This window comes from Hypomesus transpacificus, chromosome 22, assembly GCF_021917145.1.
Source record: "Hypomesus transpacificus isolate Combined female chromosome 22, fHypTra1, whole genome shotgun sequence".
NCBI lineage: Eukaryota > Metazoa > Chordata > Actinopteri > Osmeriformes > Osmeridae > Hypomesus > Hypomesus transpacificus.
The window spans coordinates 2,855,048-2,871,092 of record NC_061081.1 but is presented as its reverse complement, the minus strand read 5'-3'; the positions used below and the strand labels follow the sequence as shown (position 1 = coordinate 2,871,092).

General features: G+C 50.5%; 1 protein-coding gene across 4 annotated transcripts in view; it reads left to right on the top strand.

The window, feature by feature from the left end:
* Window positions 1-16,045, top strand: part of arhgef28a (Rho guanine nucleotide exchange factor (GEF) 28a) — a 39,511-nt gene that overhangs the window by 8,278 nt on the left and 15,188 nt on the right. Inside the window, exons 3-17 of one of the 4 annotated variants that reach the window (XM_047044436.1) lie at window positions 929-1,076; window positions 1,274-1,669; window positions 4,750-4,936; window positions 5,234-5,423; window positions 6,075-6,171; window positions 7,714-7,757; window positions 7,933-7,996; window positions 10,348-10,427; window positions 10,556-10,851; window positions 11,051-11,237; window positions 11,514-11,649; window positions 12,432-12,518; window positions 13,214-13,256; window positions 14,749-14,850; window positions 15,671-15,794. In XM_047044436.1, the coding sequence (XP_046900392.1) occupies window positions 929-1,076; window positions 1,274-1,669; window positions 4,750-4,936; window positions 5,234-5,423; window positions 6,075-6,171; window positions 7,714-7,757; window positions 7,933-7,996; window positions 10,348-10,427; window positions 10,556-10,851; window positions 11,051-11,237; window positions 11,514-11,649; window positions 12,432-12,518; window positions 13,214-13,256; window positions 14,749-14,850; window positions 15,671-15,794 (2,181 nt within the window). The remainder of the gene's footprint in view (window positions 1-928; window positions 1,077-1,273; window positions 1,670-4,749; window positions 4,937-5,233; window positions 5,424-6,074; window positions 6,172-7,713; window positions 7,758-7,932; window positions 7,997-10,347; window positions 10,428-10,555; window positions 10,852-11,050; window positions 11,238-11,513; window positions 11,650-12,431; window positions 12,519-13,213; window positions 13,257-14,748; window positions 14,851-15,670; window positions 15,795-16,045) is intronic. The other 3 variants (XM_047044437.1, XM_047044438.1, XM_047044439.1) reach the window with 3 other exon arrangements.

Here is a 16,045-nt window from a genome sequence, read left to right as displayed (position 1 = left end):
TTGGCCGCCTTTCATGCATGGATCAGGTCGCCGCTGTGATCTGTGTCCCACCCTTCTCGTCTTTAGAAGCCTCCAGCCGCACTAATTGTGGGGGGGTGGGGGGTGGGGTGGGGGGGAACCAAATCCCTCATGTGAAGGAGGGAGGGAGGGAGGGAGGGAGGGAAAGAGGGTGGAGGAGTGATCAAGAGACGGGTGAGGAAGACACGGGGGGAAGGGGAGAGAAAGTGAAAGGTTGTTGGGGGGCGGGGGGGGGGGGAGAAGAACCGGTGTAAGGATTACGAGGAAAATCATTTGAAGGGGGGGGGGGGGGGGGGGGGGACCGAGTTCTAAGGAAAGAGAGGGGTCAAAAGGGAGCGGGAACAGGATTAAGGCTGAGGCGAGAGAGGTACGAGTAAAGAAATGCCGATCCCTGAGTGTCGGCTGAAGAGGTGGATGGATGGTGCCGGAAAAACGGGGACTGAGAAAGGTGTAGTGGGGAATTCCCACAGTGGAGGACCTTGGGGTGGGAGTGTGGGGCTCTATTTCTTTAACCCCCCCCCCCCCCCACCTCCCCTCCTCTCTCCACCATTAAGTCTGAAGGGCCCCTCACAGTCCAGGAAGCACAGGAAGGGTTGTAGAAAGACTGGAAATAGTAAAAGGCCTTTTAAAGGGGGTGGCTTTCAGACACACCTTATTCCCTCAAGCAGGAAAGTGTTCTGTTACTTTTTGTACATGTAGCTACTCTGTTCTGGTGTTGTGTGGAGACTGGAGCTTTTCAATGGCGGCCTTGATGAGGGGACTGAGGTATACGTTGGGTTGGTTGTATGGATGGCTAGGCTTGTTGTTGACCTCCTTGGGCCCATTCAACCTCTCCCTGCATCGTAGTCGACTAAGCCTGTATGATACGAAGGTTATTTATCCTGTTCTTTCTTTCCCTTTCTCTTTCCAGGGCCAGGTGGAGGCCCGTGCTACATTGCAGGTTCCGGATGCAGAAGAACAGGCCGAGTTCTATGTGGTTCTAGAAGGTTCCAGGCTCACCCATGTGACCGTGGCCAAGAGAACAGAGGATGGAGCCTCCCTAAGCTTCACGGTTCCAGGTGAGTCCCTCGGGCTCGGTCGCCTCGGATAAGGAATCGGTTGAGGGGGAGTGTTGACCAAAGTCATTGACTAAGAACACCGTCTAAGGTCATTGACCTTTGCTTTTCCTTTCTTTTGCTTTCCTATGAATTCAAGGTTAATTTGAAAACCAAATAACAGTACATCAGGCATGACTGACAGGTCTCTTCTTCTAAAGGTCACGACCTCCCAGAGGCTGTCTCTGTGTCCTCCTACTGCCACACCAGAGGGTTGGCCAAACCATGTGAAGGCAGAGCTTCTCTGAAATACATCCAGGATACGGTGCAGGAAGTGGTGGAGTACCTGGTGACCAATGGCGACCATCTTGATCACCAAAGCTACCTGGAGGTCCTGCGGATTATCTCACAAGAGGGTGGAGCCAAGAACGGGACTGGTGGCCCAGGGGGGGAACCTTGTCCTGGGCAGGGGTACCAGGAGGATAGGCCTGTGGTGGATGGATGTAGCCCAGAGGATGAAGTTACGCTCCGGAAGATGGACGAGAGGATAACCCTGGCCATGGCTAACATGGATCATCCTCCACTGTGGAGCAGCATGGGGAGCCAGCCAAGAGAAGGTAACCATCTACCTTCCCCATCCCATAATACAACAGCTCTAAATCACAAAACCAGTTCAGGCAAGAGGTCGACACTCGATATTCAGGATTAATTGGATCGGAATGTGATTCAATTTTTATTTACATTTAGTCATAGCAGATTTGGTTTGAGGGAGGCTAAAGATGGCGACTCCGTTGTGGACTGAATCTCTGAATCTGAATCTCTGAATCTGGAGTCGCTCCAGGTTCACCAGGCTCTTCTGATTCCTTTTGACACTTCAAAAAGCGAAATCTTCCACTCAGCTCTATCAGTCATATAGATTATAATTAGTAGTGGACAAGGGAGATAGTCTGAAAGGCTTTATCCAAGATTAGATAGGGAAATATAATGACAATTGTAATATTCAGTAGAATCTTGGCTGTGCGTGGCAGACAAGTTGAAACTTTGTTTCGTGTGTCCCAGTATTGTCATATTTATAGTTAGGGGTACTGTCCTGAAATCTAGCTACATGTTTGTGTCACCCGACGCGCGTGTCCAGTCGAGCGAGGGGTGATCGTAAAAGGAGCAGGTGTTCCACAAGGTGTGTGTATGTATTTGTGCACGTGGGTCAGAGGAGTGGAAATGACAGCCATTAGTGATGGACAGGAGGATGAGCCCAGTGCCATGGCTCAGCCTCTGAGTGGTGTGTTCTGGTCCCATCTGTCTCTCTTGGTTTCATCTCGTCCTGAACACACACACACGTAGACTTACGGGAACACTTACTCACTGTACCACCACCTGCACATACCAACTACCATGGTTGGTGTATGTTTTCCAGTGAAAATACCTTTTCTTGCATTGTTGTGTAGGGTTACAAAGGGGTGGAAAATTCACAGAATTTTTTGTCGTTGTTCGTTTTGGAGAGATTTTGCGCCAAATCATTTTTTATTTTATTTCAGTTAATATTTAATAAATGTGTAACATTGCAACAGTAAACTTTTATTTAGACCTTTTTACATACAAAAAGAGTGCTAACAGCCTAGTTAATGTAGCCCCATCTAATGGGAATTCTGTAGAAACTGTCACTATTGAAGGATTGATTTCATGTCTGAGGTGAATATATCTGTTGATAACATTTATACCTAGCATAATATATCTAGTTTCTTCCCTGTTAGCTTGCTAGTATTGCTAGTCTTCTTCAACATTAGCAAGTATATTGCTGTTAAACAAGAATATTATCTTGAATTAGTATCTTAGTTGTGGAGTATTCATAATGTAAACTTGTTTAATGGCCTGTTTAATGAAACCAATATTAATGATTTATGTCTGCATCTCTTCTATGTTCCCATGAATTCCCCCCAAATCTCAGAAATGCCCACCCCCCCAAAAATCCCACGAAATTTGCAAATAGTGGCTATGAAAGAGGTTGTTGCATTGGTGATAATAGTCAGCAAGAAATTGCTGACAACCAACAAACCAGGACCACAGCACAATGTCACCTCCCTGCCAAACAGAACCAGCTGGCAGAAGGCCAGATGAGGCTTGTACTCCTCCAGCCATACAAATGCAAGCACAGAAAGTACATCTTGCAGCTTTGGAAGTTCTGTTCACCAGGGATGCTTTGGCTAGCAGCCACATGGAGAGGAGGGGCACAGGTGGGGAGAGTTTCTTCTCGCGACGGCAGCCGTCAAGTGAACCCCAAGCTTCTTGCGTAAGCGGCAGGGCCAATTGTGTTAGCGAAATCACCACAATCAATTCTCACTGTAGAGGTGTCCTATTGTCCGTGTGCCTGGGTGTCACCTCCCATCAGAGGACAGCCAGCTCAGCTTTCTTAACTCCGCAGCCTCCCCTGTTGAGACACTGGACAATGTTCACTGACACAAACCGAGATGAAAACGATCGGGTTGACACTCGGGTTTATCCAATGTTGCGGGACGTTTTGTCAGCGAAAATTCCTCTCCGCTGAACTCTGACACAGTTACGGTTGTGTTCTCATCCACGTCGTGATTCGAACTGGGTCCCAATTACGTGTGGCATTGTGCGGCTGACACAGCCTTTCAACACAAGTATGCCTCAATCACAAACCGGAGAGAGGGAGGGAGGTAACAGAGACAATGTGACCAAGAAGTAAGGATACAGAAAAGAAAGCGATGAAGGGACCAGAGTGAATGTGACAATGAGAGAGAGAGAGAGAGAGAGAGAGAGACAGAGAGAGACAGAGAGAGACAGAGAGAGACAGGGAGAGAGAGAGACAGGGAGAGAGAGAGAGAGACAGGGAGAGAGAGAGAGACAGAGAGAGAGAGAGAGAGAGAGAGAGAGAGCATTTCTCCAGCAGGATTTGAGCGAGATACCAGATTACCATGGTAACGCTATCCCTTTTTCTCAGCCCTTCGGGGAATCATTGATGGCGAGGCCAACGTGTCCTGCTCGGGTGTTCGAGTCATCCAGTGTGTGCTTCTAAACCCAGGGCTGGCCACGTGGATGCTGGATGCTGTTCAAGCCACCTGCCCCCTCTTTAACACATGGACCAAAGTCGCTCAACCTGTTCTCATTAGTGTGTGTGTGTGTCATAGTAAACGTTAGCGAGAGGAGAACACTCCCCGCATAAACGCCAGCTATGAAAAAGCTGTGTGTGTCTTTGGTATTTATCAGGTGTTCATGTTCTCCTTCTATGGTTTTGTTCATATGACTGAAGGGCCCACGTACGTGTTACGTCCATGTCGTGTGCTGCACATCATTAATAATAGTTGGTGTGTTATTAGTATAGATTTGTTTGAACATGTACAGTTAGCTACACACTAGACACTGCCGAGACTGTACTTATATCTAGGGAGACGATGTTTAACATGGAAAGTAAATAGCAGTGCGTGTGGTGTGATTAGTCAACGGTAGAGCAAGTCAATATGATTTAAGTTTGAAACAGTCAAAGTAAGGAGCCTGTCATCTGGGGGACTTTTATCTAAATGTTAAATGGTGCTGTTGTTTTTTGGCTAAATATTTTGCTCTCGCCATTTTCTCTCTCTCTCTCTCTCTCTCTCTCTCTCTCTCTCTCTCTCTCTCTCTCTCTCTCTCCATTCTTTTTTCCTCTCTCTCTTTTTTCTTTTTTGTACTACCTGTCCAGCTGACCTCCAGCCCAGAGAGACCCTTCTCCATCTTTCCGTCCGACTCGGGCTACTCCATCTCTCCCGCTTCCTTATTCGACAGCCCAGGGGTCAGAGGGCACTGACCTTGCCCAATCTGGAGGGGGACACACCCCTTCAGCTGGCCCAGAGAAGGGAAGACCACGCCCTTTTCCGCGCGCTCGCCATGTGAGTCTCACCCATACAGAACACAAACCCGTACAGAACACCAAGTCAAAAGATGATACACACAGAGTGAAAGAGTGTTTCTGACCAACCAAGGTCGTCATTCGAGAAGCGAGACTGGCTCAAACGTTCTCGTGTCCTGACTAACCATAATGCATCTCGAGCATTCTGTCTAGGCGTGTGGATCTAGGACCAAGTGCTGAGGCGTTACGTTTATTTCCGCTTCAGCAGGGAACAGAGACTAAACCAACCCAACCCCCCCCCCCCCCCTCCTTTTCTTTGTTTCCCCCGGTCCGGCAGCCCCCCTATCTCCACGGCGGCCCCTCCCGTCGGGGTGACCTGCGTGTGGTCCGACAGCTCCCGGGCCCTGCTTTTCTGTCCCGGGTCGGACGCCCTGACCCTCACGGCCCAGCGGGCGGTGGCGGGCAGCGCTCTGGACGCCGTGGAGTTCCTCAGGGACAGATGGACGGAGCAGGACATCGCCCGACAGGTGATCAGGGCTCTGTCTGATGGGTGATGTCAGTGGGTTTGTAGAATGTCGACGGGTCTGCTGACTTGTGGCACCTGACGCTCCCGTATGGGAATCTTTGGTTGATCCAATCATGCATCGGAAGACGTGTCTTAAGCTAAAGGTGGGAGTCATTTGTTATTCCGTTGTGAACAGGATAAGCGTGTTCATGCGCGAGGAACATGCATTGTAAAAGTCAATTGGAGTTAATTACAGGTTGTCACGTTTGTACATACTCCCACACGCTTTCAACATGATCAGAGGGAACGCGGAAAGGATGACATTTTTATGATCCGTGCGGAGGACATGTTGAATAATGTTGTAACTGAGTTGCAACCAATGACAGTTTTGTTAGAACTTTGTTAGAGTTGCTGCCTGAAGAAAATGTCACAAGAAGAGAGGAGTTTATTCAATACTTTTAATACCTCTTGAATGTGTCATATTCCTATTCACAAGACTCGCTGCCGTTTCTGGATTGAATCCATTTCATAATGTCATTTAAAAAAAGCATATGAGCAAGTTGAACCCAAAGGGAATTTTCAAACGAGTCACTAATGAATCAATGACATCATCAGTCAAACGAATCCTCGTGGGTTTAAAGAATGTTCACCGTGTTGTCCCTCCATGTTCCAGATCACCGAGCTCAGAGGTGAGGCTCGGCTGAACCACAGAGACCGAGAGGAGCTCCTCCACAGCACAATGAGAGACAGAGACGAGAACAGTCATACAGGTGAGGGTGCCTCTCAGACCATGCAGTCATATCACGTGCTGTTGTTTGGGGAATTGAAACTTTTTGAGTTCAGAATTTACTTCTTTTTTTTTAATTCCGAATTGAAATCCATTTCCAGATTAAAAGGAAGAGTTCTTAATGAACCCTTTCAAACAGGAAGTAGGAGGAGCCACTGGGGGTGGTCATAGTGTTCCATACAGGTCCACCTCGGTCCACAAATAGCTTTGTGTACCAGCCAGGATCCTAATGAGGATCTAGTTACCTCAGGCACACAAAAGGTGGCTCACTGCTGTTTACCCACGATGCACTGGCCTGAGAAGATCTGTCCCTCTCTCAGGCCACACCATGCCCAGCACACGTCTTTCGTGTGTGTGGGTGTGCTCCGTATGAACCAGACAGAGCACACAAGCTGTACGCGTACGAGAGAGTAGGTGTGTGGCCAAAAACGGAACAAAAAGGACAGAAAAAGCATTAAGAGTGCGTGTTAGACACTCAGAGCACACGCACTCAGTCGGGCTTCTTCGAGCCAGCCAAGATGAAGACAGCTTGTGATGTTAAGAGTGTGTGGAATGTGTGTGTCCAGAGTCTGCATGGGAAAACTGCCGTCTCGTGGGCCTCCCTCAGTCATGTATGGACCAGATCCTGTATGACCTAATATGACTGGGATTATAGGTCCTCACACGCACACACACGCACACACACACACATACACACACCAGACTTTTTGAGGTGTCTGAAACACTGTGGGTCTGTGAATACATTGAGGCCTCTGTGCTGCCCATATTTATCTGTATTCTCTCTCTCTCTCTCTCTCTCTCTCTCTCTCTCTCTCTCTCTCTCTCTCTCTCTCTCTCTCTCTCTCTCTCTCTCTCTCTCTCTCTCTCTCTCTCTCTCTCTCTCTCTTTCTCTTTCTGTCTCTCTCTCTCTCTCTTTCTCTTTCTGTCTCCCTATGTTTCTTTAACTAGCTCACTTTCGAACTCGGCATGTCTTGTGTCATGTGTTTGCCTCCATGGACGATTGTGTATGTGCTGTGTTAGCGTCTATCCAGTGATTATACCTCTGTGTGGGAGCTTTGCCACGAACAAGCAAGCATCCCTCCCAGTAGAGAGGGAGTGTGTCCCAAACGATCAGCCTGCCTCACAAAGAGCTCTGTGTGTTTGTGGACCTCCACAGTACACACACACACACACACACCACTACGCTGCTCTAACACACACGCAAGATATACCGCTCGGTTTTCAGTCTGAACCCATCCCGGTTTTGGTTACCATAGCGACGATGGGCTTGATATCGACGCGTCAACAGAGGAGACGGGATGCGTACATTGCTATTGATCTCGTCCCCCCCCCCCGTCCTGGCTGGACTGAGCATGCTATATCTGTTCTACAACAAATCAACCCCCCCCCGCCCCCCTCCCTCCCTCCCCCACATGTGATGCCCTAACTGCTTGGGTGGTGGGCTCACTGATTGCTCACTGTCGGTCAGGCTGTCAGGCGTGTTGTGGCGCTGTCGTCTTTAGGCTCACAGTATCTCTGCTTTCAGGTGGGCCTGGGAAGCTCCAGGTGGACCAGCTCGCTTTGGACAACGTGAGTACGCACTCCCGGTCCTGCCTCTGTGTCTGTGTGTGTACGTCGAAGTTCGTGCTGTTGCGCGCGCGCGCGTGTACAGACAGAGAGGGCAAGAGAGAACATGCGCGCATGGGTGTGTTGTCCACCTGCTGACTCACGTCTCGGCCGTGTGATTTCTGTGGTGGCCAATCAGGTTTTTGAAGAGGAGCTCGTTCTCTCGTTGGATGACGACGAGGAGCTTCAGCCATCAATAACGAGTGAGTATCTCTCTCTCTCTCTCTTTATTTATTTCTCTCTCTTCCTCCTGCTGGATGTGTCACGCTGAAGACCTGTGGAAGCGTACGTGCTTCAGGTAGAGACATTCTCCACCACAGTGGCATGTTTTATTTGGCCCGCCCCCTGCTGTTCACAGCATGAACTGCAACTCGGATGTGCCTGTCGTCTGCCAGCGTCTTGCTGATTCGCCCCGCGTAACCCTGGTGTACGCTTTGAAAATGCTCTGCAGTAACTGCTGTCGACACAGAGGGCTTTCCGGAACACACCTTCATTTAAACTCCCCAATTGTGTTTCGACCGGGTCGAACCGCGTCTCTTTGAGGCTGATGGAGGTTTTGTCCTCCCAGGACCTCTTTTCAGAGGGGGGGGGGGCTTGTTTGTGTCGCCGCCCCTCCCAACCCCGAAACCTCACAATGACTCAGACTGTGAACGGCAGGAATCTGCTCTGTCACTGGGACAAAGGCGGGAATGGGGACAGGCTGGTCTCGACCAGGAGATGCCCCCTCACCCCCTATGCACCCCCCTTTGCCCTGCTGTACTACCCCCCCCCCCCCTCCCCCCCTCCCCCCCAAGTTTGTGGGTTGGACAGTGGCCTTCTGTGATTGAAGTGAAGGAAGGAATGTTAACAAGCTCAAATGTCATAGGCTTACAAAAGCTGACATTGAAGAGGATCCCCACGCTGTAACCTGGTGAATTGCTCCTGACACAACGCACGCGCACACACACACACACATTGGTTTACTAGTAGAGCAAAAGAATATGTGAGGTGGAGAATGCTGGGAGGTTCAGGGGGGTTGCTGTGGTTACAGGAGATGCTAATTTCCTGTGCGTTGTCAGGGGAGAAGCCTATGAATGGAGAGTTTGTTGTAAACTCAGCAACTACAGTCTGGTACTGCTGACAGACAGATGCCTGTAAACCTGCTAGGTTTACACACAACACAGCACACACACACACACACACAGGGACTGACAGAACAGACTGCATTAGGCCTGTTGGGGGATAAGACGGCCGAGGCACAGATCCCCTGTGATGTGCTGAGTAGAGTGAGTTTTCCAGTATCACTTCAGCTGTGTGAGCTGGGCTAGCAACAGAGAACAGGAAATGCCTGAGTGATGCCCAGGATTTCCCCTACATTAGGCCATGGGCGTGGCCCGGCTAGGCTAGGCTAGCCCAGACATCAAAGACAGGCTAAGAAAGCTCATCAAAACAAACTTCCAACCAGCAGGACTGGCTCCTGGAGATGATCCCAAAGGCAACCCTGTTAATGTCACGGCATTGGGAAATACTGGTGTTTATATCATCAGAACACCAGCACCCTCTGTACTGGACACGTTGTTTAGAGCTGAAGCTGGCATGACATTGTCTAAAAGCACTCTAAGGTTCGTTCAATAAAGCAATACATGGATCATGTTTTATTGAGACCCACCCGACCTGGCTTTGTTGCTTTTTGCGACGCTGAGCAGTCAAGGGTTAACCATGATGTGTGTGCAGAGCCTCTCCATGAAGGGTTTTATGACAACAAACCTTTAAAGGTCGTAAAGGAGGTTTTCTACAGCCTGCCATTGAAGCGCACGCACACACGCACACGCACATGCCTACCTACACTGACTAGAACAAGGTTGTAGTCATATTTTTGGTCGGCTCCATTAGGGAATATAGTAACTGGAGTTGTTTTGAACCGTTCCGTCTTCACCGTGGCACGCTGCTTCCATCAGAACTGTTGTCGTTCTTTTGAGCAATGCTCCTGCATCTGGAGTTTGGCAATCGTTAATCTCTTTTCCCTGGCGTACAGTCTAGCGTTGTCAGTCTCTGCAGGTTGCGTTTTCGCATCCATCAATCTGGCATCGTTAGCTCTGTGGTCTGCCGTCTCTCTCTCTCCGATGTGTCGTGCTGTCCTCTCGCTCCCCTTTCCTCAGCCCCCCCCCCCCCCAAACTCTCCAGCCCCTGGCCTCTCTCTCATAGTATTTTCTCTCCGTCTCTGTGAAGCTTTTTTACATCTGTTTATCTCCGTTTCTGGAAACGTCTCCCTCTCTCTCTTTTTCTCTCTTTTTCTCTCTTTTTCTCTCTCTCTTTCTCTCTCTCTCTCTTCCTCTCTCTCTCTTCCTCTCTGTTCCTGGTCCTCTGGGTCTTGGCATGTGACAGACATCAGGGTGAATGTACCGTTATCAAAAGGGGCTTTGCTCTATCCTACGTCAGCTCTGGCAGTAAATCACTCAGCCAATAAAAACACATTCCTGCTTGACGGCACACAAGAAGAGCACACGGAGAACGAGGACAGATGAGGACAACACTGAGATGAACCGTGCTGACACTGTGTGTGTGTGTTCTACAGTGAAGGGCCAGATGGCCTCTGCTGTGTCTATGACCAACGGAGGGAGTCCCGCCCGATTGGTCAGCGCGCCAATGACTCAGGTGCAGAGGCGGTCTTTTTCAGCCTTTTTCTCTCGAAAAGATTAGTCTTCAACTCATCAAATTCAACTCTTTCTTCTATCTGTCTGTCTGTTTGTCTCTATCTGTCCATATGTCCTTTTTCTCTCCAGGGGAATGATGTGTATGGGATGAACAGTGTTGCCGGGGTAACCAGGGACAGCTCTGGGACAGACAGCCGTGCGTGGGACCCGGTGCACGCCGAATCCCTCCACCAGGCCACAGACACGCCCCCGCCACCTCCCGACCTCCAATCAGACGACGGCCAGCCCTTGGCCCCTGCGATGTCCACCCCCGTCCTCCCCTCCTCCTCCCCCGCCGACCAGGCCCTCGCCAGACTCAAAAGCATCTCGCACTCTGACCCGACCAACCGCGCGGAGGCCACGCCCTCGGAGCCCTGTGACCTCAGGTAGAAGTCTCCTCCTATTGGTCCGTTGCCCTGTCACTGACATCTATAGGGGTTCGTTCAAAAACAAGAGGTCAGGGCTTATCCCCTGATCGACTGACATCCAGTGCCGCAGGTATTGGCCCTCTCGGTATGTGTGTGTGTGTGTCTAAGGGTCTGTCATGTGTGTCGACGTTTTCCGTTGTCCCTCGTCTCCCTGCAGCCCCACTCTGGTCTCCCTGGAGGTGGACAGCGAGGACGAGGGTCCGGGGCCCGTGTCTCCCCTCTCGCTCCTCCCCTCGGACCCTCGGAGCAGCGGGGACGAGAGGGACGCCGTCGACCCCTCCCCCGACCTGGCCTGCACCCGCTCGCACTCCAGCTCCTCGGCAGGCGAGGCGGCTCCCTCCAAGGTAACCCGTCAGGGGACTTCAACGCAGCTCCCCTCAAATCAAATCAAATGTATTTGTAGAGCCCTTTTTACACGCAAGCATGTCACAGAGGGCTTCACATACGCCCATAGAACTGCCCCTCAACCAACCTAAACCCTCAAGGAAGACAAGGAAAATCTCCCCGAAAAACTCCCAAGGGGAGAAAAAATTGAAGGTCTTTCAGCCCTTCGCAGGCAGCATGGGTACAAACAGAGCTTTCTAGAAGGGCCAGGTGTGTGTGTGTCTGTGTCGTTCCAGGACGTGGGCGACCCGGGGATCCGTCTGCGCTCCTACTCCTACTCCTCCCCCAAGGTCCTCCTGCGCCCCGCCCACTTTTCCCGAGAGCACGCCTCCGCCTCTTCCTCCTCCAACGCAGCGGCCAACCCCGGCTCAGGTCAGCGTCGGCACGACGACCGTCGGAAAATGTGCTCGGCCTTGTTAACTTAGTCTTGTGAGGGGGGGGTTTCCCTTTGCGACGGTGAAAACGTCTCATTTGTTTTGACCTGTTTTTATTTTTTTATTATTAGAATACTTCCCTGGGAAAACGCTTGTTTTGAACTGTGTGAAGCCTGCTCCTGTTTCTAACTCGTGTGTTGTTGTGAGAGTGAGTCGACCAGGGGCAGGGGATACGGTGGTGGCCATCGGGGAGGTGGGGGGTAGTGTGAACATTTATCTCGACTTGTAGTTTTGTCTTCTTTCATGAAGTTACTAAAGACAACACCGTTTGTGTCACTAATACTACACACACTCAACCCTGATATGTTCACAATGGATATCATTTAGCATTCGTCCGTATGCTATGTGTTTCGATTTCACCAAAACCCAAAGTACACCACACCGATAAGACGACACCCAATAGCAACACTTTCCAAATCCAGAGTAAACCTATCAGATGTTGACTGAACTGGACTGTGTGTTTTGATGAGCTTTCTTAGCCTGTCTTTGATGAACTGGTGCTGTGTGACCTCGCTTGCCCAGTGTACCCAACCCTCCTCCTCCCTTGAGGCCACCCCTGATCTACATCTGGGCGGCTGGTTCGGAGGCCTGCGCTCCTCGACCCAGCTGACACCAATCCGCTCAAGTCAGACCGGTTCTTGTCCCAAGGAAGGAAAGGAGGGGGGGGGGGGGTCTCGCAGTGCCAGTTGCAGTGAGCTCTGTGTCCACTCTGCCTTGTAGACGGCGTGTTCCACAACCTCTGCCACAGCCGATCTCTCCTGCAGGCCCTCTCTCTGTCTAAATCTCTCTCTCTGCTCCACCCCGGTAGTAAGTACTTCACCTTTAGTCCTCAGCCTATAAGGCTGCGCATGGCATGTGTGTGTGTGTGTGTTGACCTCTTGCATGCGCTGGCTTGGCTGTCTCCGTCTCATCGCAGGGCAACCCTGTTGCGGCCTTCCAGGGGGGTGTCATCACATAGTGACGTGTGTGAGTGAGTGAGTGAGTGAGTGAGAAGGGGGAGGGTGTTGGCAGTGATGTCATCAAACGGGGACAGACAGCATGGTTGCTCCGGGTGGGCCATGCACGGCCCTCTGCCAAGGGTGGCAGAGCTAGTGATCACATGTCTGCTTGTCTGGACTATCGCTCTCGTTTAATTTCCACCTCGTGTTGCGTCTGTGGCGCGTCTGTGTTCTGTTGTGTGTCTGTTTTGCGTCCTTCAGTGCTTGATTGACTGTATGGGCTGTGTGTGAAAATTCTCGAACCGATTCAGAACCAGGAAGAGTGTGTATTTAGTCACAGGAATCCTCACATAGAAATGGCTGATGATGCTGTCTAGGATGCTCAGTAAAGCACCAAGTGGGGTGGGGGGGGGGGGGGGGGCTTCATGCCAAAAAGAATCCATGTTCAATTTACAATATATCCATGTATATGTCATGTTAAGAGTATGTGTTGGTGTAAAGGTTAATATAGTTGAGTTCTATCACGTGTGGTCGATGTTTTATCCTTCTACTTCCTGTCCACAGAACAACGAGCCACCAGTCTGACTGACCCTCCACAAGATAAAAGGTACTCATTCATTCGCCGACATGGACCACACCAGTTTTCCCTTTCACGAGTTTTGAGTTGATTTGCCATTTGTAACGAGCACAGGTACAGGATTCGTTGGAAATCTTCCAAATCCTTCTCTTGACGGTTTTCTAGTCCGATATACATGTCTATTCCGACATGATTGCAAAGAATGGTCCAACAGGTCTAACGCTCATCTGAATCAAATGTATCATTTGGAAAACCGCCTTTGTATTTTCCACGCACTGTGGAAAGTTATCTTGAAAGATGAGTCATTTGAGCCTTTGTTGATACTGTAAACACTTGTTTTGCTGACTCTTAGGTCCTTTGCTCTCCCCTGGTCTTTACTGTTGCTCTCTCAGAGTGAGAAGCAGTGACTCTACCTTATGATATCACAGACTCTCCCGTTGATATTGTCTCTGGTCTGTGAGCGGCGAGAGGTCACTATGGCAACCCGGTTGCTCGGTGAGCGAGGGCTCTACATTTACATTTTTACATTTACATTTAGTCATTTAGCAGACGCTCTTATCCAGAGCGACTTACAGTAAGTACAGGGACATTCCCCCCGAGACAAGTAGGGTGAAGTGCCTTGCCCAAGGACACAACATCATTTGACACAGCGGGGAATCGATCCGGTAACCTTCTGAGTACTAGCCCGACTCCCTCACCGCTCAGCCATCTGACCCCCTGCGTTGTTCTGGCTCTGCGTTGTTCTGAAGTTCACGCTTGTCTTTCTTCGTCAAACTTCCTTTGTCTGTGTCAGGCCTTCAAGGCGGGTTTCAGATCAGTCGCTCGGAATAGCCCGGAATAGCCCGGTCGTGACGCACGGACACTGATACCTGCTTCAAAAGACCCCTACGTGTGTGTGTGTGTGTGTGTGATCATCAATCACGATCCAATAAAAACGCACAAATGGAAATGGAAGAAAAAAACCCAGTTGCTTTGGTTTTCCATACGCAGTTCAAAACAAATTCCGAACACACAATGCTTCGTGTTTTGTTTTGGAGTTGCCCCCCCCCGCTGCATTGAGACACAGGCCAGTAGGATTTTACTGCCCTCTGAAAGACAGGGGAGGAACAAAGAGAACACATCCTTTATACTTCCTGCCTCCGAGTGCTCCTGTTGTTTGAGAGCTTTTAAGGCAAAGTGCCAGCTGCTCGGTCCTGTCCTCCATTCATGTGCTGGCAGGGCATCTTAACCACACGGACACACGGACACAGCCCCCCCTGCTGGGGAAACAGGGAGAGTGTGGGAGAAATGTGTGTGCGTGTTTATGTATGTGTTATTTGTGTGTGTATGTGTGCGCGTGTTGTATTGTTCCACAGGTTTGTGTGTGGGTCTCATCGTCGATATTAAAGTGCGTTTGGCTTTTGCCTGTGTCCTCGCAAAAGTCAACGGGTGTGTCGTGCGTCTGATCCTAAAGTCGTGTGTCTGCCGTTCCACATCGGGACATTGAAGGGTGTGTGTGTGTGTGTGTGCTGTGTTCCTTTAGGGAGATCAAGTTTCGGAAGCGTGCCCAGTCGGCAGACGACGAGGGCAGCGTTGAGCTGGCAGAATCCCTCCAGCACCTCACCCTCTCAGAGTTCCTCAAAGAGTACGTGGGCACTGGCCCCCCCAAAACCCTCATCGTGCCCACCTACTTCCCTTACAGTCCCCCCCAGCCATGCCCATTTGGCTGTAAACGTCTAATCACTCCCTTTGAACTCCACTACCCATAATGCAACACAAACAACTTCTTCACGATTAACCCCTTTGAAATTCCCAGTGTAGATGCTCTATCGTATATGTTCATTAACCATGATTGGCTTTCTACCGGATCACTGAATGTAGGGCATACGTGTGTGTGTGTGTTTAAGTGCGTGCCTAACTAAACCTTGTCCACCCGCTCTAACCGACTGTAATTGTTTAATCTTCACACAACAACACTACTGAGAACACTCTGTCTGGTCCTATTGACAGGTCCTGTCCTGCCCTGTTGTTTGCCCTCCGCTCTCTCTCGGGTGTCTGACCAGCAGCATCCTGACCCGGGGCGACAGGCGTGTCTGTCTAGCCTCGAACAGACAGTCTTGATCTGAGACGTCTGATATCTGAGACGTCTGCCTTGCGATGCAGCTTCCTGTTGCATGTGGGCTGTGACCCCCCCACCAACACTTCCCACTAACCGCCATGTCGACGACACGCACCGCGCCTGAGCTTTGCACCCCCCCGAGTTACTCATGAGCTTTTGTCGGAAGACAAACATGCGACTAACGATTCGACCGCCAGTTTGTCAGCAGTGTGACCCCTTCCGTGTCTTCTAATGTCACCGGCGTGTGTCTACGTCTAACCGTTTGCGACCTGCGTAGCATGTGATTTGCGTGTGCCGTACTGTGCCGTATGCGCGCAGGCGTCCTGACACGCGTGTGCATGTGCAGGATCGAGGAGGAGGAGTGGGACAACTACAGCATCCCATCCAAAGTGGAGTCGGAGAAGTACAAAGTGATCCGCACCTTCAGTTTCCTGAAGAGCCGCATGTCGAGCACACGGAGCAAGAACAAGGTAAACGCCAGCGCAACGCACGTGCACACGCACACATACACACACAAACATGTCGCACCTTCACTTTCCCCCCAAACGGTGTGTGCACATGCAAACCAAGAACAATAACATGCTGACACACAGTGTTTGTTTCAGTACGACATCCAAGAACAGTATCAACACAGCACGCGCACGCGCACACATCCATACGGCGTTGGACTCTGCGCGCACACATACACTGCGAGCAGCTTGTTTGTTTTCGTAGCGTGTGA